This window comes from Pichia kudriavzevii, chromosome 4, assembly GCF_003054445.1.
Source record: "Pichia kudriavzevii chromosome 4, complete sequence".
Lineage (NCBI taxonomy): Eukaryota > Fungi > Ascomycota > Pichiomycetes > Pichiales > Pichiaceae > Pichia > Pichia kudriavzevii.
Window position 1 is genome coordinate 92,795 of NC_042509.1, and position 21,140 is coordinate 113,934.

General features: G+C 40.4%; 11 protein-coding genes across 11 annotated transcripts; 3 read left to right on the top strand and 8 right to left on the bottom strand.

Annotated features, from left to right (window-relative positions):
- Window positions 1-44: 44 nt before the first annotated feature.
- On the bottom strand, window positions 45-2,261 carry C5L36_0D00530 (uncharacterized protein; the record flags this gene model as incomplete). Its single annotated transcript, XM_029466931.1, has 1 exon — window positions 45-2,261. The coding sequence occupies one exon, from the start codon at window positions 2,259-2,261 to the stop codon at window positions 45-47; it is 2,217 nt and encodes a 738-aa protein (XP_029322791.1).
- Window positions 2,262-3,230: 969 nt separating this feature from the next.
- On the bottom strand, window positions 3,231-4,511 carry C5L36_0D00540 (uncharacterized protein; the record flags this gene model as incomplete). The annotated part of the gene is made up of 1 exon (XM_029466932.1): window positions 3,231-4,511. The coding sequence occupies one exon, from the start codon at window positions 4,509-4,511 to the stop codon at window positions 3,231-3,233; it is 1,281 nt and encodes a 426-aa protein (XP_029322792.1).
- A 369-nt stretch (window positions 4,512-4,880) lies between these two features.
- Window positions 4,881-6,917, bottom strand: C5L36_0D00550 (uncharacterized protein; the record flags this gene model as incomplete). Its single annotated transcript, XM_029466933.1, has 1 exon — window positions 4,881-6,917. The coding sequence occupies one exon, from the start codon at window positions 6,915-6,917 to the stop codon at window positions 4,881-4,883; it is 2,037 nt and encodes a 678-aa protein (XP_029322793.1).
- A 492-nt stretch (window positions 6,918-7,409) lies between these two features.
- On the top strand, window positions 7,410-9,902 carry C5L36_0D00560 (uncharacterized protein; the record flags this gene model as incomplete). The annotated part of the gene is made up of 1 exon (XM_029466934.1): window positions 7,410-9,902. One exon carries the CDS (start codon window positions 7,410-7,412, stop codon window positions 9,900-9,902), a length of 2,493 nt encoding a protein of 830 aa, XP_029322794.1.
- A 394-nt stretch (window positions 9,903-10,296) lies between these two features.
- Window positions 10,297-11,517, bottom strand: C5L36_0D00570 (uncharacterized protein; the record flags this gene model as incomplete). The annotated part of the gene is made up of 1 exon (XM_029466935.1): window positions 10,297-11,517. The coding sequence occupies one exon, from the start codon at window positions 11,515-11,517 to the stop codon at window positions 10,297-10,299; it is 1,221 nt and encodes a 406-aa protein (XP_029322795.1).
- A 333-nt stretch (window positions 11,518-11,850) lies between these two features.
- Window positions 11,851-12,714, bottom strand: C5L36_0D00580 (uncharacterized protein; the record flags this gene model as incomplete). The annotated part of the gene is made up of 1 exon (XM_029466936.1): window positions 11,851-12,714. The coding sequence occupies one exon, from the start codon at window positions 12,712-12,714 to the stop codon at window positions 11,851-11,853; it is 864 nt and encodes a 287-aa protein (XP_029322796.1).
- A 1,587-nt stretch (window positions 12,715-14,301) lies between these two features.
- C5L36_0D00590 (uncharacterized protein) lies at window positions 14,302-15,183 on the bottom strand (the record flags this gene model as incomplete). The annotated part of the gene is made up of 1 exon (XM_029466937.1): window positions 14,302-15,183. One exon carries the CDS (start codon window positions 15,181-15,183, stop codon window positions 14,302-14,304), a length of 882 nt encoding a protein of 293 aa, XP_029322797.1.
- Window positions 15,184-15,518: 335 nt separating this feature from the next.
- C5L36_0D00600 (uncharacterized protein) lies at window positions 15,519-16,829 on the bottom strand (the record flags this gene model as incomplete). The annotated part of the gene is made up of 1 exon (XM_029466938.1): window positions 15,519-16,829. One exon carries the CDS (start codon window positions 16,827-16,829, stop codon window positions 15,519-15,521), a length of 1,311 nt encoding a protein of 436 aa, XP_029322798.1.
- Window positions 16,830-17,082: 253 nt separating this feature from the next.
- On the bottom strand, window positions 17,083-18,012 carry C5L36_0D00610 (uncharacterized protein; the record flags this gene model as incomplete). The annotated part of the gene is made up of 1 exon (XM_029466939.1): window positions 17,083-18,012. The coding sequence occupies one exon, from the start codon at window positions 18,010-18,012 to the stop codon at window positions 17,083-17,085; it is 930 nt and encodes a 309-aa protein (XP_029322799.1).
- A 338-nt stretch (window positions 18,013-18,350) lies between these two features.
- C5L36_0D00620 (uncharacterized protein) lies at window positions 18,351-19,697 on the top strand (the record flags this gene model as incomplete). Its single annotated transcript, XM_029466940.1, has 1 exon — window positions 18,351-19,697. The coding sequence occupies one exon, from the start codon at window positions 18,351-18,353 to the stop codon at window positions 19,695-19,697; it is 1,347 nt and encodes a 448-aa protein (XP_029322800.1).
- A 276-nt stretch (window positions 19,698-19,973) lies between these two features.
- On the top strand, window positions 19,974-20,924 carry C5L36_0D00630 (uncharacterized protein; the record flags this gene model as incomplete). Its single annotated transcript, XM_029466941.1, has 1 exon — window positions 19,974-20,924. One exon carries the CDS (start codon window positions 19,974-19,976, stop codon window positions 20,922-20,924), a length of 951 nt encoding a protein of 316 aa, XP_029322801.1.
- Window positions 20,925-21,140: the final 216 nt, after the last annotated feature.

Below are 21,140 nucleotides of genomic sequence, written 5' to 3' on the forward strand. Positions count from 1 at the left end.
TATGTTGTGAAAAGATAATTTTGTTTTCAAATGATTCTATAAAATCAAACAATTGTATGATGATGACCTGGATCGTTAACTGTATGCCCATCTTTATCAATTGTGCAGTACTTGATATCGCTGAACCATTCGTCATTCAAGATATCCTGCATTGTTGCACGTTTACTAACATCAACTGATAACATTCGTGAAATAATTGGACGTGATGCATGCGGCAGTAATCTCATAAGTCTATAAGGTCCATGGATCTGTTTGCTAGTTTTCGTAAGTGCACGTCGTTCGGGGGTATCTGAAGTACCTTCATGATGATGATGGTGATGCTGCTTTTCGTGTTCTTGGCCTGGTTGTTGCGGTTGTTGTTGCGGTTGTTGTTGCGGTTGTTGTTGCGGTTGTTGTTGCGGTTGTTGTTGCGGTTGTTCATCTTGATCTTGTTGCTGTGGAGTAGTTTCGGGTTTCTGTATTTGTTGGGAAGATTCAGGTTGTGGTTGCTGTTTAGTAGTTTCAGGCTGTTGGGTCTGCTGAGGATTCTCATACTGCATCTGTTTTTCAGATTGTGCCTCTTCATCAATCTTGATATTTTCAACTTTTTCTGTAAGAGCCTTAACATTGGAATCCTCCTTATGTTGGTCTTTTCCTTCATGTACTTCACCTTCATTGGCCTTACTCTGTAGTTGTTCTTGCTTCATTTTTTCAATCTTCTTGCGTCTTTCAAGTAGCAGTTCTTTATGTTTCCTTGCACTTTCGACATAATCATGGGGTTGGTCATCCTCCATACAATAGAGGTTGAAACTAGGATCTTCTTGTTTAGGGGCCTTCCAGGGGAACCTTCTCAACGTCATACAGCAATATATAATGGCAATTGACCATATATCCACAAACCGAGGATCATAATTGGAGGTGCTTGTCAAAACTTCAGGAGCTAGATATGGGTCGGAACCAACAATTCCATGGGCCATCACAATGTCATCTTCAAATGGATACTTGAAAACAACGGCAGAGCCAAAGTCAATAAGTTTGACAATTCCATCTTTGGTAACGACACAATTATCCAATTTCAAATCTCGATGTGCCAAACCAACCGAGTGTAAATAACTGACACCTAATGTGATTTGTTTAAAGCAGCAGTTAATTTCGGATCTAGTCATTTGACCAGACATGACAACTGCAAAGAAATCAATAGGTGCATATTCCATAACTTCAAAGAAATGATTATTTTCATTGATTATATCTAAAGTTTGAATAATATTAGGATGATGTAATGTTGAACCAATACAAAACTCGGCGGTACATTTCTTGGCGTAATCCTTAACCGATTCATTTGGTCTTCTTGCAACGAATTCCTTAACGGCAAATGTAACACCATCACTCTCCCTCACAATCAATCGAACCGACCCTCCAGCTCCAGAACCTAAAACTTTACCCAATTTCCCATATTTTTTCGTTACTGATCCTTCCAAATCATCCCAAAATTTCTGATCGGTTTTCACAATCATATTGTTATTTGCATCATGGGTGAAAGTAGGAGTCGAGGGCTGAGTGGAAAATTTTTGTTGTTCTGCCTTATTCATGGTTGATAAACTAGGGTTTGAACTATTTCTCCTTACATTTTGGGGTTTCCTTAAATAGGAGCTAGAGTTTGGGGGGTTTAAACTTGTTAAATTCAAATGTGAATCATTTGTTCTTCTTGCAGGCCTAAAGAACTTCTTCAATTGTACCATTGACCCATTCTTACCACCGTGGGAATGTTGAGGCGATGCCAAGCTACCATGGCCATGACCATGGCCATGATAATTGTCATCGGACATAATTGATGATTGTGACTCATTTGAATGGGACCTCCGTATACTCAAGCCGAAAAACGATCTCTTTGAAGAGGAATGTGAGTGATTCATTGGGGTACTGTTGAGATGATGATTCTGATTATTGTTTAAACTGTTGTTCAAGGTGGAAATTGCCAAGGGAGATGAAGGGGATGCAATTGCACTAGTAGTGGCACTAGGATGATTATATTGGGTATTCTGGTTGATATTGATACCGCCCGCATTGACGGTATCCTGCGAATGCACCACTGGATCCAATGGACGATGACGAGGAGAAGAAGCTCCTAATGACAGGGACAACGATGACGGGGATCGAGATTCATGGGTCCCGGAGTGGTTGACGTTGCCATTGACGCTTGTGTTCTTGTTACCCTTATTCCCATGATGGTGCGTTTCCTCATGTAACTTATGGGCCAAGCTTGAAAAACCTAGTCTGGGCATCCTTAATGTAGAAAATTAATCTCTCTCTCTATCTCTCCAAAGGTATTGCTCTATAAATGACGGAATAATGGTTGGCTCTAGTATAATCTGGCCTCTATTTGCGTCTTGTAACTGGAATGCGCCCTTGGAATACCTCCTCAAAGATCTTCCTACCGATTCAAAATATACACTGGTATAGGTACAATCGGTTCCTGTCGATAAACAACTACAACGTCAACTAAAACCTACATTCTAAAGAGAACATCAACCAACCAACCTTGCGATAAATACGTTCATTGGTTGACTCGGTCACAGCCCTGGAGTGGAGTCTTGCGAGGATTTCATGTTTTTTTTTTTTTTTAGTTTTTTTTTTTTTGGTTTTTTTTTGGTTTTTTTTTCCCTCTCTCGTTCAAACGTGAAATTTCAGCCCCAATGACAACGCTGTTAATGGGAAGCCCGTTCTGGACCCTCTGCACTTGGCCTTTCCCTCCCTTCTCCCTTCCCCCTTCCCCCTCCATTTAAATCCCACTGTTTCTCTCACCACTACTAGTTCCTTCTTGGTTACATTTTTACTGTATACTATTGAATCTAGTAGAAAATCCAATACAATATCAAATACAATATCAAATACAATACCTTCTACACTGTAGTATCCTGTACATCCGATGCCGCAATAAACAAGATACTGCTATGGAATTTGGCCTGTGGGAGTCCTAACCTTCTCCCCCGCGTGGTTATTGGATCTTGACGGGTCTTGCGGGATTGCCCTCTCAAATTCGCTCATTGGGGCCCCTCGGAAACAGAAATGGCTCAAGGACAAATTTAAACAACCACCCGGCAGCGACGCGTCTCTCGTGTTGTTTGTCTCACAGAAGGTGGTGCAGATTAGGGTGGCCACTGTAACGAGACTTTAAATGTTGTTCTACACAAAGGACACAAAGATACAAAAACACAAACAAAAACACAAACAAAGACACAAAAACACGACCATTATGGTGAGGGGACGGCTCTCTCTGTTGGATCCCGTCCGTACCAGACATGCCATGCGCCGTATTTGCGCCGCATCTCAAGATCAACAGCACTGAACCTTTCCTCCGTGGCATTCTCCAAGACCCTCTTGACGAGTATTGCAGACGCCACGTTGTAATAGTGGACTCCAAAGGAGAGCTTCCGGCTCACAATGGGGAACACCTCAATCAAGTGTCCATACTCGCCAAAATCTCTCTTGATCTCTTTAGGATCAATATCGAGATTGTGCTTGACCGTAGTATGGCACTCGGATACAAGACTAAGGTGGCCATTCTTCCTGGTGAAGGAATGACTTCTTGGCCCCCTATTGTAGGCCTTCTCCTCTATGGGTCTCTTGAACACGAGCACCCTTCGTGCCCGTTCTGCACCCCCCATGGCCTGTTGGAGTTGTCGTCTCCCCAACTGGATTTGTTGGCCTTTGTTTCCCCCCTCATCAACATCCTCATCAACATCAGGCATCCATAGAGTATTGAGAGAATCTCCATTCACTTTAAACATGTCACTCTTTGAGTATCGATAGAAACTCATTGCGTCCTCATTACAAGTGAAGTATAGAAATACTGAAACTTTACTCCAATCGGTTCTTTCCTCTGTTTGGTAGAGACTGTCGTCGTTATAGAAATGACGTTGTTGATCCCTAAGAACCAATTCTACCTTCTCTAATGGCCCACCATATATCTGACTTAGTAATGACGATATACTAAGTGGTTTTCCAATTTGTGTGATTGCAACAATTTTGAATGTTGTGTCTGGTAATATATAGTAGCAGGAAGGAGAATTTGCTATTTTACTACAGCTTTTCTCCATTATATTATTCTTTGGCTGTAGGACTTTGCCCTTCCTTAGCAGGTCTTCTCTGCTACCCTTGATCTGACATGGTTCATGAATATGGCCATGATCATTGTGGTCCTTTGTATGCTTTGATTGGTCTCCTAGGCTTGGTTCTTGGGGGAACAACAACGTTTTTGCCAGTTCTCGGAAACTGAAACGTTCATCACCCGTACTCTTTGGATAATGATCAAGGATTGGTCTCTCCTGGCTCGTATGACCATCTTCTGTATCATGGAAACACCCATGACGGGCATGTTGATGCCAACAATGACGAAATGTATAGCTAGAATTATGATAACGACAACCATCACAAGCTTGTGCTTGGCTGACACCACAGACTGTTGCAGCAATATCAGCTTCTCTTAAACTTAAACGTCCTCCAGTGTCTCTCTCACTCCCATGATGCTGCATTTCTGTTATTGTGACCACTAGTATGCCTTCTTTTTTATTGCTTGGTTTTGTTGCAGTTGTAGCTTTTAGTTGGCCCTCTTGGTAGCAATGACTTGTCAATCAAATTGATTATAATACGACCGCTATAAATACGGCTATAAAATATACAACCAAGTGAATATTGATATCACAAACTTGGGACGGTATATATATATATATGTATGTATAAATACAGAAGTATATAGAAGTGTATGTGTGGTCGTCAATAAGCAACACACTGGGTGTGCCCATATGCTAATGAATAAGAATTCCTAGGGGAACAACCATTCTCAAAGAGGCAACACTTGGAACCCTCTCCATGCAGGAGTGAGGAGAAGAAGAACTTTACATTCACGCTGTCTTTAGGTTCACAACACCACCAAAACGAGAGGTGTCTCCTTCGAGGAGCTCTCGCAACGCCATGGTAGCGTAAGTGGAGACACCGAGCTGCAACTTGAGAATCACAGCAGTCTTTCCACCATCGGGGACACCGTCCAAGATCTGCTTGATTTCGACAGCCTTGTCAGGGCTTTGCTCACGGAGTTGTAGCATCTCCAAGTCAGTACGTACCAACTGATCGGTAACTTGGTTGTATTTTCTAAAGTAATATTCCAAATGGTTCACCTTGGAGACAATGTGACGATACGACCCGGAGAGAGAAAACTCCCTCACCTTCCTGGTCATATTGAACGGATCAAGTCCATCCCTGCCCATCACTTCAACGTAGACATTTCTCAATTGCTCATTTTCAGGATAAACAACATCAAACCCAGGAGTTGGTAAGACAACGTCATAGATGTCAAACTTATTGGCGTCAACTTCTTCTTGAGTGATTGGCCTTGCCCTCAGTCCATGCACCTCCTTGATATCCTGGATGATGTTCCCATCTTCCTCGTGGTCAATCATCTTGGTCTCCAAATCTTGTTTATATTCGTCCATAATCTTAGGATTGTTGCATAAAACCAAATCACCGGCAACCACTTTTAATCCAAAGAGTTGCATCCTCTTCGAAACCACAGTGTTCCAAACGTACGACTGGTATGAATGTCCATACATGATTCTCAAATTTCTTGGAATACCCATGATTGCATTGAAGTAGGCACCTTCACTAAACTCTCCGTCTTCACCCTTGTCACTCCTGTCCAATCTGCTTAAAACTGAATACTCAGCATTACATTTTCTTGGCATTTTCTTAATGGCAGCACTGGGATCCTTAGTCTCTGACCAAATTTTACGTGCTTCAATCGATCCCGGTATAGCAATCTTCTGTTCACTTAGAATCAATTCACACGCTTTCCCCCAATTGGAATTCAAAATTTCTTTGCCGATTTCATGCGTTGAAATGGAAAAAGTACCAAATCTTTGCATACCATAATAGTTTATAAAACCAACATCTCTTAATGAGTTTAAAATTGGAACAATGGCGTCTTCAATACTAACGTTGGGATCCACACTCTCAACATCCTTAATCGTAATGATAAACTCATTACCCTTTAGATCGCCTAATTTGATTGGTTGGTCCTTATACTCAAAGCTTCCTAATTTACAGCCTTTTAATGCCTTATTTAAAGTGGTCACTCTTTCAACAGTAAACCTTTCAAGTGACATCCTTTGGACAGTGCAACCTCTCCTGTCCTTGGTACCGGCGTACTTGACCGCCTTCACTTGGGCCTTCAAAAACTTGGACAAAATACTCGCCACTTCCATGGTTTCCTTGTTTTCCTTGTAGAGGTTGAAATGTAAGAAATTCTTACGCTCACCTAAGTCGTGGTCAATGTTTGTTGCAACTTTGTTGTTCTTCCTCCTACGTGACTTGTTGGCATTGTGACCGAAAATAAACGAGTTCGTAGATGTGGTCACAGATTCAATCCGATTCGAGGAAATTTCTCTGATTAGCTGATGGATCTTGGTTCTTATCTCCTTATCATCGAAAACCTTGTTTATTTCAACAGTCTTCTTGCCATCTCTCATCAAACTCGAAATTTCTTCAATTTGTGAATCGTCAAAATATTCCCTCAGCTTCCCTTTATCCTCATCGGATATACTAAGATTGGCCTCCCTTTCTCTTGCCTCCCGCTCTTGTTCGGCAATGATCTCCTTTTCTTCTGCAGTCAGCTCCTTGGCCTTAAACCCAAGGTCTGTCAAATGGATTACCCTACCATCGGTCCCGATCTCATTCACCATGAAATCGGTGTATCTCTGCTTCAAAGTACCTCTGATCCTAACGTTGGATTGTGAATGGCATAAAAACTCAGTTATTCCAACATCAACTTCAGTCACTCCACCAACAGACTCTTCCAAACTTTCTGCATCCACTCTTTGTCTCTTGGCATTGACACCATCGACTGTTCCTTCATGGCCTCTCTTTGCACTTGCAACTTCAGCCATTGTCCAATATTACTATGTTTGTTGTCTTTAAACTTGAAATTTATTTTTTTTCATTTTCATTTTCATTTTCATTTTCATTTAAATTTTCTTTTTACTTTTACTTTTCTTTTAAATTGGAGAATTTCAGTTTTGGGAAAAAAAAAATTTCAACTGCAATAAACATGTCATGCGCCACACAATCTTGTTTTATTCTGCCAAGCACTCACAATAAAAAAGTTCATGCGCCACAGGCAGTGCTTATTCGCGTTTAAATAACTTTTTTTTTCTCCCAGCATTTACGCGTTTCTCATTTTCGTACTTTTCAAAATTTAACATATTATTATTTTTTTTTTTTTTTTCAGCTTGCAAGACGCTACAGGAGGAAGGAGGGCTGACACGTTAAGAGGGTAACTCACCATTTCCATCTGGACAGGACCGGAAGGGACAAGGCCTAATCACGACCTAAAGGTAAAAATACTAATCTGGAGTTAGAGGAGAATATCTGTTGATGTGATGGAGAGTAAGCGGAGTCCATTGAAGCAGAGCCGGATTGAAAACATTGCCATTAAGAGCACCTCTATCTCATCGAACAAGTTGATGATGACTAAGCCTACCATGAAGAAACCCTACACTTCTGAACCGAAGGGACCGGTGGATACTGTGACACAGCCGACACAGCCATCTAGCTATAATCCAAGGACGGATCCGATTGAACAAGACTTGATTGAACAAGGTATACTCTGTAGATTGATTGGACGAACTGTTGATGAATCATTTCAAATTGATGTGAAATTCAAAGACGCCCAAAGGAAAAGCGTTTTAGATGATGGAGTTGAGAATATTCAACAAGAATGGACGTTTGGACGGAATGGGAACACCTGTTGCTATCAACTTCCTGTTCATAGCACGAGAATCAGTAACAAACATTTCCGGTTGTGGATGAATTTGGATTCCAAGAATACCTCTGCAGGGAAGTATACAAAGGATAACAACATAATGATCCAAGATCTATCTACTAATGGTACATGGCTTAATAATTCAAAACTGGCCCCTAAACAGAATTTTATCTTGACACAAGGTGATGAAATAGCTGTTGGAATAGGCGTTGAACAAGATGTAATTAGATTTATTGTGCATTTCCCCAACCCATCAATTCAAGGTGAAGAACAAGACGCTACTCATACTGATTATGAGGAAGAAGCTGGAATAAACAAAGATTTTATCATAAGGGATGAGATTGTCGGATCTGGTGCATTTGCAACTGTTAAGAAGGCCATTGAAAGATCAACCGGGATTACATTTGCAGCCAAAATTATATCGAAGAAGAAGGCTCTAGGTGGCTTAGACGGGGTTGCCCGTGAATTGCAAATATTGAAGAAATTAAACCACCCAGGCATTGTACGTTTAAAGGCATCATATGAGGATGATGATAACTACTATCTGGTTATGGAATTTATTTCAGGGGGGGATCTTATGGATTTTGTTGCATGTAATGGAGCAATTGATGAAAGCGCAAGCAAAGAAATAGCAAGACAAATCTTAGAAGCTATTAAATATGTTCATAGTAAAGGGATATCGCATCGTGATTTAAAACCGGATAATATAATGATAGCCCAAGATGATCCAGTAATTGTTAAAATTACAGATTTTGGACTAGCAAAATCTCAGGAAAACGAGAGTAGGATGAAGACCTTCTGTGGTACCCTAGCTTACCTTGCACCTGAAGTCATTACCAACAAGAAAAACCAGCTGAAGAATAAGAAACGATATTTAGGCAATGGGAGAATAACCGAGGACTTATACTCAAATAAAGTAGATATGTGGTCAATAGGCTGTTTGTTGTTTGTCATCATGACTGCACACTTGCCCTTTAGTGGATCAACCCAAGACATGTTATTTAAGCACATAACAAATGGTGATTACCACAGTAAGTTACTTGAAACCATGAACATATCAATAGAAGGACGTGATTTTATCCATCGCTTATTAGAAGTTGATGTCACGTTGCGCTTGAATGCAAACGACGCCTTGAAGCATCCATGGTTCAAAGACAATTTAGAATATCCATCGCAAGTCAGTCTATCACAACATCTATCACAATCACAGAAAATCATCAAATCCCAACCAAAACCTCCAACCCAAGCACCTCAAATATTGTCAAGAATTTCAAGCTCAGAAGAAGGGGTAGATAATATGGAAAATAGTCGGGATTTCAAAATTCCCGTTATACCATCACAGAGGAACAATGATATACCAGCTTTGCCATTGGATATTTCATCCAGTGAAACTGAAAACCATGGTGAGCTTACACGGGTTGTTGACCCGATACCATCTGAAGAGAGAACATCAAGAACAACATACCTGGGTGAACCGTTCAACCCTATACCAAAAGCCACATTTATAATGTTGAAACCATTAACGAAGCTAAGTGGTAAGGAGACACCAATTATGTATATACCTCAGGGTATACCTACATTTTATATTGGGCGACTGAATAATTTAAATGTTGTCATGAGTGACGAAAGAATATCCAAGATCCATTGTGTTATATTGAAGAGAAGACACCCGACAAATGATAGTGATGCGACCGGCGATAATTCACCATTAAATATAAATGAAGAGACAAATCCTAACATTTTTTCATCACCCGCAATGGGGCTGGACGATGTCTGGTTGTTGGATTTTAGCACTAATACATGTTATTTGAACAATCTGAAGATTGGAAAAGGTAAGAAGATTAAACTCAGAGACCAAGATATTATATCTCTGTTCATCGACAAGAAGAATGGGGTGAAATTAAATTACCAAGTCAATTTTATCGATACCACTGGCTTATTCATTGAAGATGCGAATCTTGAGCGCATTAGAGTTCCCATCGATGAAAATGATCGCAGAATGTTTGAAACTAAGTTGAAGGAGGGAATGAAACCAATAATGGATAGATCTACTAAGAAACGTCAGCAAGTGAAGTCTATCGGTGACTTCCCCAATAAAAGACGTGCTTAGCGTATATATGAACCAATAATTTGTACCATACATATAGAGAACTATTTACTAACTAGAAAACTACTGTTAATGTGTAATAAATTCAGTTATAAGGAACGAGTCAATATATAAACCCTAAAAACAAATAATAATAATAATAATTAGAACAATAACCCCGAAACCAGTTCTTTTTCTCTTGTTTCTTGCATAAACTCATATTTTTGAAATTTTCTTCTTTTTTCTTTTTTTTTCAATTATTTAGTTATGTATGCAATGTGTGCATATGTGTAGCTGCTTGCAGTTGAGTTGTGGCTAGCTTTGAAACGATTGTAATTGCTAATTTATGTTTTGTAAAATAAAATAAAATAAAATAAAATAAAATAAAAAGAAAGGAAGACGTGCTGTATTGGAGAAATCAAATAGCTTTAGCTAAGCCAACTGCATTATTGCCTAGATCGTAAATCGAGTAGTACTTCCGTAAGAAAGCATCACCAATAATTGCCAAAGGACCAATTGGTTCTGGGAAATCCATTGGAGTGAATGCAGAAATACAACTACCAGAAACCTCTAAGGTATAGTCGTATGGTGTAATTGTGAAATTGTAGCCATCAAAGGTAAACGTGAGATCTGGTAGAGATTCTCTTGAAGCACAATCAACGGTATATTGACCATTCCAACTCTTTTCTGCTCCAATTTGGGAGTTTAGGATTTCAGCCAGTTGAGAAGGTAAAGCAATCAAGGAAGTACCAGTATCGATAGCTGCACCATGACCTTCTAATTCAGCATATTCGTCACCTAATCCAAGACCATCAAATTTGACTTCCCAGTACGCCTTTCTTCTAACAGGTAACCAGGTGATTTCACCATGGAACTTACTTTCATCATAACCACCAATGGTAATGATGCCACCATCATCATTAGATTTAGCGGCATCACCCAAATAGAATGCAAACTGTGGCTCATCTAATAGACCCTTGTCAATGGCATTGTAAATTGGAGGAACAACCTTGTCCACCGAGATGGTATCATAAGCTAAACCTAGAATACCGTCGAATTTTCCGAAAGCAAACGCCAAGCCCGGTTCACTTGTTGCCTCAGCGAAATCCTGCTCTGGAATGACCAAGTCACCAAAAGTTAGTAAATCTTGTGAAATAAAACCTTCCAAGGAACCAGAACCATATCTGATAGAGAACTCGGTACCATTTTGTTTGTATGTGGAACTTGCATCGTGATCATATTTAGAGTGCAAATAACATGCCAAAGATGTACATTTTGTGGAAGGAACCCACAAATTAGAAGACCCAGTGTCTAGAATCACCTTGAATGGCTGGCCAGGGGTACCAAGTTGAATCTCAGTGAAGTATTGGGCATTCATATAGTTGGTTAAGGGTAGTTCATGAGTGTCCTCAATGACCGCATCTTCAACAAATGGAACAAAAGGTGCATTGAAGTTCTTGACAAAATTGTTAACATACTTGTTCTTGATGGAGTCAACATATTCTAGATAGGAAATATCTTTATAATTGTCTTGGAACGGATTCTTGTGGATGCTGGCAGAATGAACCTTAGCATCGGAGCCCGTAATTGAAGCGAGCAAGAGGACTACGGATGTCAATACTGACGAGTGAATGTTCATTTGGTATAGGGCTAGTTGTTTTGCTACTGTTAGCTAGCAATTGAGAAAGGAAAAATGGTTATCAGAGAAAGGAAGCAACCCCAATTCAAGGCTATTTGGAGCTGAGCATTTCTGTACTTTTTTTAATCAATTTGCCACCGAAAATGTAAAGCGATAAGATAAAAGGTGTGTGTGGAAAAAAAAAATATAAAGGGGAGCGGTTCTCCATGTTTATGTATTGAAACATGTAGCTGTTGGTTTGTGTAAATATATAGAAAAAAAAAGCTAGTAGGGATAGATTTACTGACTGGTATGTTACACCGCCTTACCAATATACCATCAATTCTTGTTGTTTTACTTTTCGTCACCAAGGGGGTAGAGGGTAGGATCCCAACAGGTGTGAAGGCGCTCATTGAGAGAACTTAAAGTACCAATGTCTTCTTTGGATAATTCGAATTGTGCGGCATCGTGGTTAGACGCTAATCTAGAGATTTGGCTCGTATTTGGAAGTGGAATATAACCCTTGGATAAGGACCAGTTGATGAGGATCTGTGCGGGAGTCTTGTTGTACTTCTCTGCAATCTTCACAAGCGTAGGGTCGTCCATCTTCTGGCCTCTCACCAAGGGAGAGTACGCCTCGATGATGATTCCGTGTTTGGCAGCATAGTCCACAATGTCCTCTCTGGTCAACCATGGATGAAGCTCGACCTGGTTGACGGCGGGTTTAATCTTCAAGTCGGGATATTCAAGCAACTCCTTGATGTGCTTGACACCATAGTTGGAGACACCGATGCTTCTGACCTTGCCGGACTCCACAAATTCCTGGAATGCCAACCAGGAGCCATGTCTCCTTTCGTAGTCGGATTGGGGGGAATGGAGTAGGAGCAAGTCGATGTAGTCAATGTCCTTTGCCCTTTCAAGAGAAACTTCAACAGCTTTTTTGGTTTTCTCATATACATGCTGGTCATAGATCTTCGTAGTATAGAAGATATTCTTCCTTTTGTTGTGAGCTGGATTTTTGGCGATCCACTTTGCAATTGCCCTGGCAACATCTTCTTCATTGTGGTAGTATTGGGCACTGTCAATATGGCGATAACCGGCCTCCAAAGCAGCAAGAACGATCTTCTCAGTCTCCTCTGGTGGTGTTTGATAGACACCCAACGCAATGGTTGGAATCTGGTAACCTGAATTCAATGTAAGGTGGGTTGCAATTGCCATTAGGACTACGTTTTTTAGCTGTAGCTGAATTTGCAGACATTAAATCAATACTAAACGAATGATAAGGGCATTCTTGGGCCCTTTTAAAGTCTTCGTGGGTACACTATTAAGGTAATCACTCTTTGTTATCAACCCACTACTCTCACCTTATATTTTCTGAACCCTATAACTATTGCTCTTTCAGAGCAACCTTTTTTTGGTGAAATTAAGAGTAAATCTATCATAATTCAAACGGCTTTCAACTATATTTGCCCAGAAGGTGGAAATGGTAATGGACTAGCTACACAAAATTCAGTATAAGCCGGATTCATGCCGACAGTATAAAAAAGAGTACGTTATATTTTAGTCGCTTATCGTTGTTATTGTGCTAAGTAAAATGGACCTTAGAGTTATTGACTTTTGATTAGACTAGAGCCCTTCTGTGACCGTTTTATTCTTTTTGGTTGCTTATGAAACGATGAAACATTTATGGTATGAAGGTTTTGTGGTATCAAGTGACTGTGATGGTGTGATTTGTTCAAATGCCTAGCAAATTGGATACTTTATCTAAGAGTGTCATGAATGTAAAGGAACTTAAAGCTTATCTAATCAAGTTGTTTTAGGTCAGAGGGTAGAACTAATAAGAAGAACAGCAAAGCTAGAACGAGTAGAGTTTTGTTTCTATCAATATGAAATATATTTGACAATTTTACTTTTTCCTGAACACAACTTTGTATTGGCAAGAAATAATCCTGGGATGTCCCGTAAAGGTTACTGCTTTGATCTAAAATAAAACACAAAAAGATGGTGTTTACAGTAGTACTTGTTTTTTGGGCTTGATCCTGTTAACTTCATGTTACCTCATAATTTTCACTACCGGGATTTTAACTTAGAAGCTACCTATGGGCTGTTTATATTTTAAAAGGATTCTTGACACTCACGACTATGAAACAAGAAAAAAATTGTCCATTTGGTTCAAGTAGTATAAGTTCCAATCTTGGGTAAAATTTTTGTTTTGGAAACTTTTAGTAAACTGCAGGTTTTGTTTTGCTAATGAATTACTGGTTTACCCAGAATTCTGTTACCCATGCTGCCATTGAACTGCTTGTAAACTTGTATCAACGTAAGCATGGGAAAACAAAAAAGTGTCACTATCAACGGTTTGCAGTGGTCTAGTTTAACTTTTTCATTGTTACGACCATTTTATTCCCGCTATGGAGTGACTTCACTGCAACTATAGTTTAACTTTTTGTCCCTTTGCTGTCATTCAAACCTATCGAAGCTATAATTCTGTCTGCAGTTACCACGTGAGTTTCAGTTAGGGTTAACATAAACTAATGCTTAACATCACGTCTTTGCTTTCTGTTTGTTTTGATTCATAGCCAATGGATTAACATCTTAGTTCGATACAGATACAAGTGTCACTTAGAACCTTCAGGAGGTTTCCACAGGAGAAGACAAAACGCAACCTCCGCTAAAAAAAAAGGCTACACTTCTACAAAGAAACTAATGTAAGGATCTGTCAGAGCTATTCCCTGAAAATACTAATCCAATAACATAGGGATTCAGTTGAAAGAAAACTAAACATTAAGTACAGAAGGTACGTATTTACTTCTTTTCGGCTTCCTTTTCGTTATCTAGTGGGTAGACAGTAGGATCCCAACAGGTGTGGAGATTTTCGTTTAGTGCACTCAAGATGTCAACGTCTTCCTTGGATAATTCAAATTGCGTTGCTTCAAGGTTAGAAGCTAGTCTAGACACCTTGCTTGTTTTTGGAAGCGGAATATAACCCTTGGATAAGGACCAGTTGATGAGGATCTGTGCGGGAGTCTTGTTGTACTTCTCTGCAATCTTCACAAGCGTAGGGTCGTCCATCTTCTGGCCTCTTACCAAGGGAGAGTACGCCTCGATGATGATTCCGTGTTTGGCAGCATAGTCCACAATGTCCTCTCTGGTCAACCATGGATGAAGCTCGACCTGGTTGACGGCGGGTTTAATCTTCAAGTCGGGATATTCAAGCAACTCCTTGATGTGCTTGACACCGTAGTTGGAGACACCGATGCTTCTGACCTTGCCGGACTCCACAAATTCCTGGAATGCCAACCAGGAGCCATGTCTCCTTTCGTAGTCGGATTGGGGGGAATGGAGTAGGAGCAAGTCGATGTAGTCAATGTCCTTTGCCCTTTCAAGAGAAATTTCAACAGCTTTTTTGGTCTTCTCATACCCGTGGTCTTGGTCGTAGATCTTGGTGGTGTAAAAAATGTCCTCCCTTTTGTTGTGAGCAGGATCTTCGGCAATCCACTTTGCAATTGCCTTTGCAACATCTTCTTCGTTGTGGTAGTATTGGGCACTGTCAATATGGCGATAACCGGCCTCCAAAGCAGCAAGAACGATCTTCTCAGTCTCCTCTGGTGGTGTTTGGTAGACACCCAACGCAATGGTTGGAATCTGGTAACCTGAATTCAATGTAAGGTGGGTTGCAATTGCCATTATGATGTTATTCGATTACAAAAGCTTTCTACTTATCTTATGCCAGTCTCAGAAAATGAGAGGGGACATGAATATCAAGATGTTCATCTTCCCAAGACTTGTGGCCACACTTTTATATAAATAAACCTGCGGGTGTGAAATTAAACTTTTAAGGAAATCACATGTCCGAGACAATTAAGGACCAATTATCTCGTCTGTTGAACATTTTTTTCGACTCTTTGGCCAAGTCCATTGTCCCTGCCCCGGAGGTCCAAATCAGACAATACAACCATAATTTCCAATTGTGGCTACAGTTATGGCTGTTACCACGGCCACGGTTTAAATTGGGACTGCTTCTATTCTTCGAATGTCATTAACAGGTCCTCGTTGTGCCTGTGTAAAGACTTGATACTATCAGGTCTCTTCTTCTGAGGTATAGTTTTTGTATCAGTAGAGGAAACATAACTGCGTGAAATATGTTCATCTAGCAATAAATCCATAGGAGACAATGGTGTGAACTCATTGAGTTTGCGTACATTCTGGGGTGACAATGTTGACTTGACGCTAGCCGCCATTTCGATGGGATCTATCTTTGTACCATCTCTCATGGAGGATGTACGTGAATGTATCAATGGCACCGATTTGGGAATTGTCTGGCTTTTTAATGATTTAGGGGTGTAAGCTTTCAACCTCACAGATTGGATATGATTGGTACGATTACTGTGGCTGTCATAATGAATCCATTGTAAAATTGCAATAAAATCAAACAATACTGTTCCGATTGCCCCTAAAAAGTAACTCAATTCGGCCTTCCAAAACTCCTTTGATTCTTCCCCGCCTCTCAATGAATTCTCAGATAATAGTAGAGACATTGAATAGAATAAGTTCCCAAACAATGCAAAAGTGATCAATTTCAGTGATACCCCTTTTGTCGTCTTCAATGTATAATTTGTCCACAATTGGGGAAATCTAGATGTCAAATAGAGAAGTGTGCACAACCACGCAAGGACTTTCCCCATATTATAGTCCAAATGCAGTATCAGATAAAGCAATCGGTAAATGAAAGAATTATTCTCTTTTTTCTCATATGTAATAACTTGAATGGGTATCCCATTCACCTTGGGTAAACTGCCAACAATGGCGGTACTAATCAACCGAGTCATTCCAAAGCTTTGTTGATTTTTAAAGATACCCTTGACTCGACTCCCAGTGGGAGGACGTGCTTGAGGTTGTCCGATTTCCGCATCTATTGACCCATAATTTGCCAAATTGTCTCGGAGTGAAGTTCGTGGCGAATGGATATGTTTTTTCGGTCGATGGTACCATTTGGAATTAGGATTATGATACATGCGTTTATAATAATAATATTGAAATGCTAATATTATGTCAATCAGACAATAATATCCGCTTAGCAGGATCTGAAACATCATGGCATTATTCATTAGGCAGCTGATGAGGTTGAGAAAGTCTCCTGCAAACCAACATAGGAGAAATCCAAGTGAAAAGCCATCAACCGATTTATCTTTATGGTTTTTGATCACTTGCGGAAGCTGAGCAAAGAGCCAAAATGAAACTGAGAGGTACCCACTCAATTCAGAGAGTGAATCCAATCTTTGGATTATACTGGGATCTAATCCCACGGGGTGACTTTTTAGTAGACCCACCATATAGAGCCTATGGTATAATGAAATTTGTGTTCAATTTTAGCCAAAACAAGGTAAAAGAAGAAAGAAAACTTGAGAGAAAAAAAAAGCCATTTGCGGATCTCACTATTTTAGGTAACGCACTGATAAGATAAAGTTGGGTAGAGATAAGGTAATGTACACACAAAAGAGATACATGCGCCAGTAACATGAGCAAACATAGACCCTACAAGTCAATGTAGGACGGTGTTTAGTAGGGTGCCTTCACAATTTAACTCTACAGCTCGACTTTGGAAATATCTATATTTACAAATGCTGGCCCCCAGCATACAAGGAGTCCCTTTGGTCGTCCATGTAAACAAGTTTTGAGTACTCTGTGGTATGACTTGTCCGGGAAGAGCATCGTTGTCACTCTTTGCAATTGATAGAGATTGGAGTTTTTAGGTAGAAACAAGGCAACATTGTCTGTATATTGGAGCAAGACACTGAGCAGTTTAGGAAGTGTGAAGGGAAGTAGGTGGTTTAGGTCGTAGATTTTTTCGTTGATGTATTCGGGCCCACCCCAGGGCGGCGATCCAAAGATACAATCGAATTTCATATGGTGTAGAATCTCCAGACTTTCTAGGCTCTCCCTCTTGGTCGAGTACCCTTCTGTACTCTCTGCCTGTTCATCCACAAAATCTTCGGGGAGACTGGGGTCACTGTACACCCAGTTCAACGGCAAAAGTTTAAGTCTACTTGAGAGCTGTTCCTTGGGGAAATAGATTCTGGCGTTTTTTTCTGTGCATTCCAAATGTGTGTGGTTGATGTCCACCCCGAAAACGACATCGAAGCACTCAAGAAACTGATTCACGTTCCCTCCACCGCCAGCAAATGCATCCATAACATATAGCGGGTCTTTTTTATCCCGAAAGGCAAGTTCAATTAACTTTGCTGTATATTTGGAGATGATCTCAGGAGTAACGCTGAACCATAGCTCCTTTGTTAGAATCACCCCTTCGTCGTATTTGGAAAACAAATCGTGTCGCTGGTTCCAGTACTTCTTCATTATCCCTGTAAACTGGTGTTCCTCGTTGAAGATTTCATTCATGTCGTTATTGTCGTAGTGATTGTCAAAGGAATTGGGCACCTGCAGTTTAGTGTCGCCATTGGTGTTTTCAACAACAGCGTCCACGCCAGCCACTGCATTCTCCTTACAAATACTCATGACTTCCCTTTCGAGCCAGCTTAGCCTGTATTTTCCTCATGTTAAACATGCTCAATCATCCCAACGATACGGAAACATGAATATGGAGTGAGTCTCTTGTCAAATATTGAGGATGATTTTCGTTTTTGGAGAAATTTGTGTGGATTTTTTCTCCTTTTCCATATTTCTTTTTTTGTTTTTTTTGTTTTTTTTTTTTCTTTCGTTCTGCACATAATAAATTTCTGCTATTAAATACAATGTACTGATAGTTGTAAAAGGATATAGACGAACTAGAAACTGGAATTGTTAGCATCGATCTATTTTCTATCATTTAGTTATAGCATAGAAGTGATAAACTAATGGCAAGGTACCAGCGAGGCCAGGTGTGTGGTGTTGATAATTGCCCCTCTCGGTTGTGGAAAAGAATTGATGGTCGTAATGTTTGTCAATATGGACATATCAATGAGTTTGATATCGAGCTCGACGATGAGGACCAGGCTCTTGAAGCGCTTGGAAATGGGGCTGGTGGTGATTTCAGTCGGAGGTTGAGAAACGTTGCTGGTTTAACGGTTTCACAGGCAGCAAGGGACAAAGTTACAAGATTAGGAGATGATCGAACCATCCGAAGGAAATACGGTGAAGATTTCCGTAAGTTACAAAGTCGATGTTTCCAGATCATTCTTGCCAAGAATACCAGGTATATCATTGAGCAGCTGAAGCTAGAGGACGATATACGGGATGAATACGTTGCCGTAGTCAAAATGCTCTGGGCCAAACTTCTAGGAGAATCAGTTGCTAGAAAATTAGAGACAGTTACCAAGCACCATGATATTGCACACCTCAACATTTTGAATTATTTAGCCATACTTCAAATGGAACTTCCTGTTTACTTGAGAGACTTTATTGCCTTGACTTATGGGAAGAAGTACTCATTAGAACGAACAGAATACGCCCTACCAAGGGAATTGAGATTACAGATTCCATACTCACAGAGTTCTACATTCCACGGAACCCTAATAGCCAACTATATTGACACTTTGACAAGGAAGTTCCCGCTACAACACATCAGAGACCATGCTTCACATGTGAATATCAACTACTACCCACTCATTGTGAGGACTTTATCCGAACTGTCTCTACCTCTTGAGATATCACAGTGCATCAGAAACTGCATTGAGAAACACAAGATTGATTTAACAATGGCCATTATCCCCAAGGAGAAAACACACCCGGAATTGAAAGTCATGGCTCTCATTGTTATCTTCACCCGTCTTTACCTCTCCAAGTACCCAGATAGACTTGCTACTTGGAAAAGAGAATATACCCCGTCCATGAAAGCCCGTGTGCTTTTTCAAACGTCGTTTCACGAGCTATGCAATTGGAGCAGACAAGAAGTATACACTTTCCTCACTGAATACGAAGCGCACCATCTCCCGAGTATTAGGAGCACCAACATTGCTTCCTCCCACAGCTACAAGGACAGAAACGAGTCTCGAATGGCTCATTCCCTGATGGAGCTCTTCCCAAAACGCCCACCCCCACCTGATAGTACACATACACATCCACCAACAGTCACGGATACCGGTAGGGACTGGAATATCGACGATGCACTTGGCCAACACATTGTAGCTCACTACCAATGTTCATCTTTCCAAATGGAACGGACCGTTAGAAGAGCGTGGTACCAGATAAAAAGGAAATCATGAGAAAACAATAAAGCGCCACTTGCCGCTTTGGGAAACCCATTGTTGTATCGTTATCCACTCTCAATTCTTGACATGTGGAATATTATTGTTATTGTTTATAGAGCACGACTCCACATGGGAGGTCCAAGGAGACGACGTAGCCCCATGTGGTTGTATTAGTAATCACCCCTGAGGTATATAACGAGGGATATCGCCATAAACGACATAGTTGATTGTTCAACTGCCCTACCACTTTTCGTTTATTAGTGACTCTGCATTTCCTAGAAGACAAACAAGATGACTGTTCCAGAAGTTTGTACAAAAAGTTACACGTTAAACACGGGCGCCTCTATCCCGGCGATTGGGTTGGGTACATGGAGGTCGACCGATGATGAATGCTACACTGCAGTAATGACAGCGTTACAAAATGGCTACACTCATATAGATACTGCGAGAGTATATGGGAATGAGGAGGCTGTTGGACGTGCCATCAACGACTTCTTGAAGGAGTCAAAGACACCAAGGGAGAGGCTTTTCATTACCACCAAGCTGTGGTGTTCGGAATGTCAAAATCCCGAAAAGGCCCTGAGAAAATCGTTACAGAGACTAAACCTAGACTACGTTGATTTGTATCTTACTCATTGGCCTGTTGCCATTGATCCCAACTCAAGTGAGTTGATGCCAACTAACGAAAGCGGCCAACGCATGGTCTTACCCTTTGAGGAATGGTCGTATCTTGATACATATCGGGGGATGCAGAAACTCGTGACCTTGGGGTTAACCAAGGCCATAGGGATTTCCAATTATAATATACCGAAAATCAAGAGGCTATTAGCTGATCCTGAAGTCGAAATAGTTCCAGCGTGTTTACAGGTTGAAATGCACCCATGTTTACCACAGAATGATTTGGTGGAATTCTGTAAATCAAACAATATTGTTGTGCAATGCTATTCTCCATTAGGTTCAACCGGCGCCCCTGTTTTGCAAGATGAAACGCTGAAAAAGATTGCCGCTTCAAAAAATGTTCATCCTGCTACTGTTGCAATATCCTGGGCTGTTGCTAGAGACACGGTAGTTTTACCAAAATCCGTCAATCCAGAGAGAATCATTTCCAATTTAAAAGTCATTGAATTATCTGACGATTGCGTCAAGGAGATATCAGAAATTGGAGAGAGAAATCCAAAAAGAGTTGTTAATCCCGAATGGACAGTCAAGAAGAATATCTTTGAGAACTTTGATTATTATTAGACCTAATGCTTTTTTTTACTGTAATAGGTGTTTTTTTCTTTTCTTTTTGCGTTTCGTCTCTCTCGAAGATATAGAACCGTATAGTATTTTTATTTTTAAAGAGCTTAATACAACTACTTTCTCTTTTGGAGGAATTGTTTTGTTACTTCACAAAAAACCGTTACATATTAATCCAGATTTGATCAATTATATTTGTGGTTTTTAGAATAGAAGAGG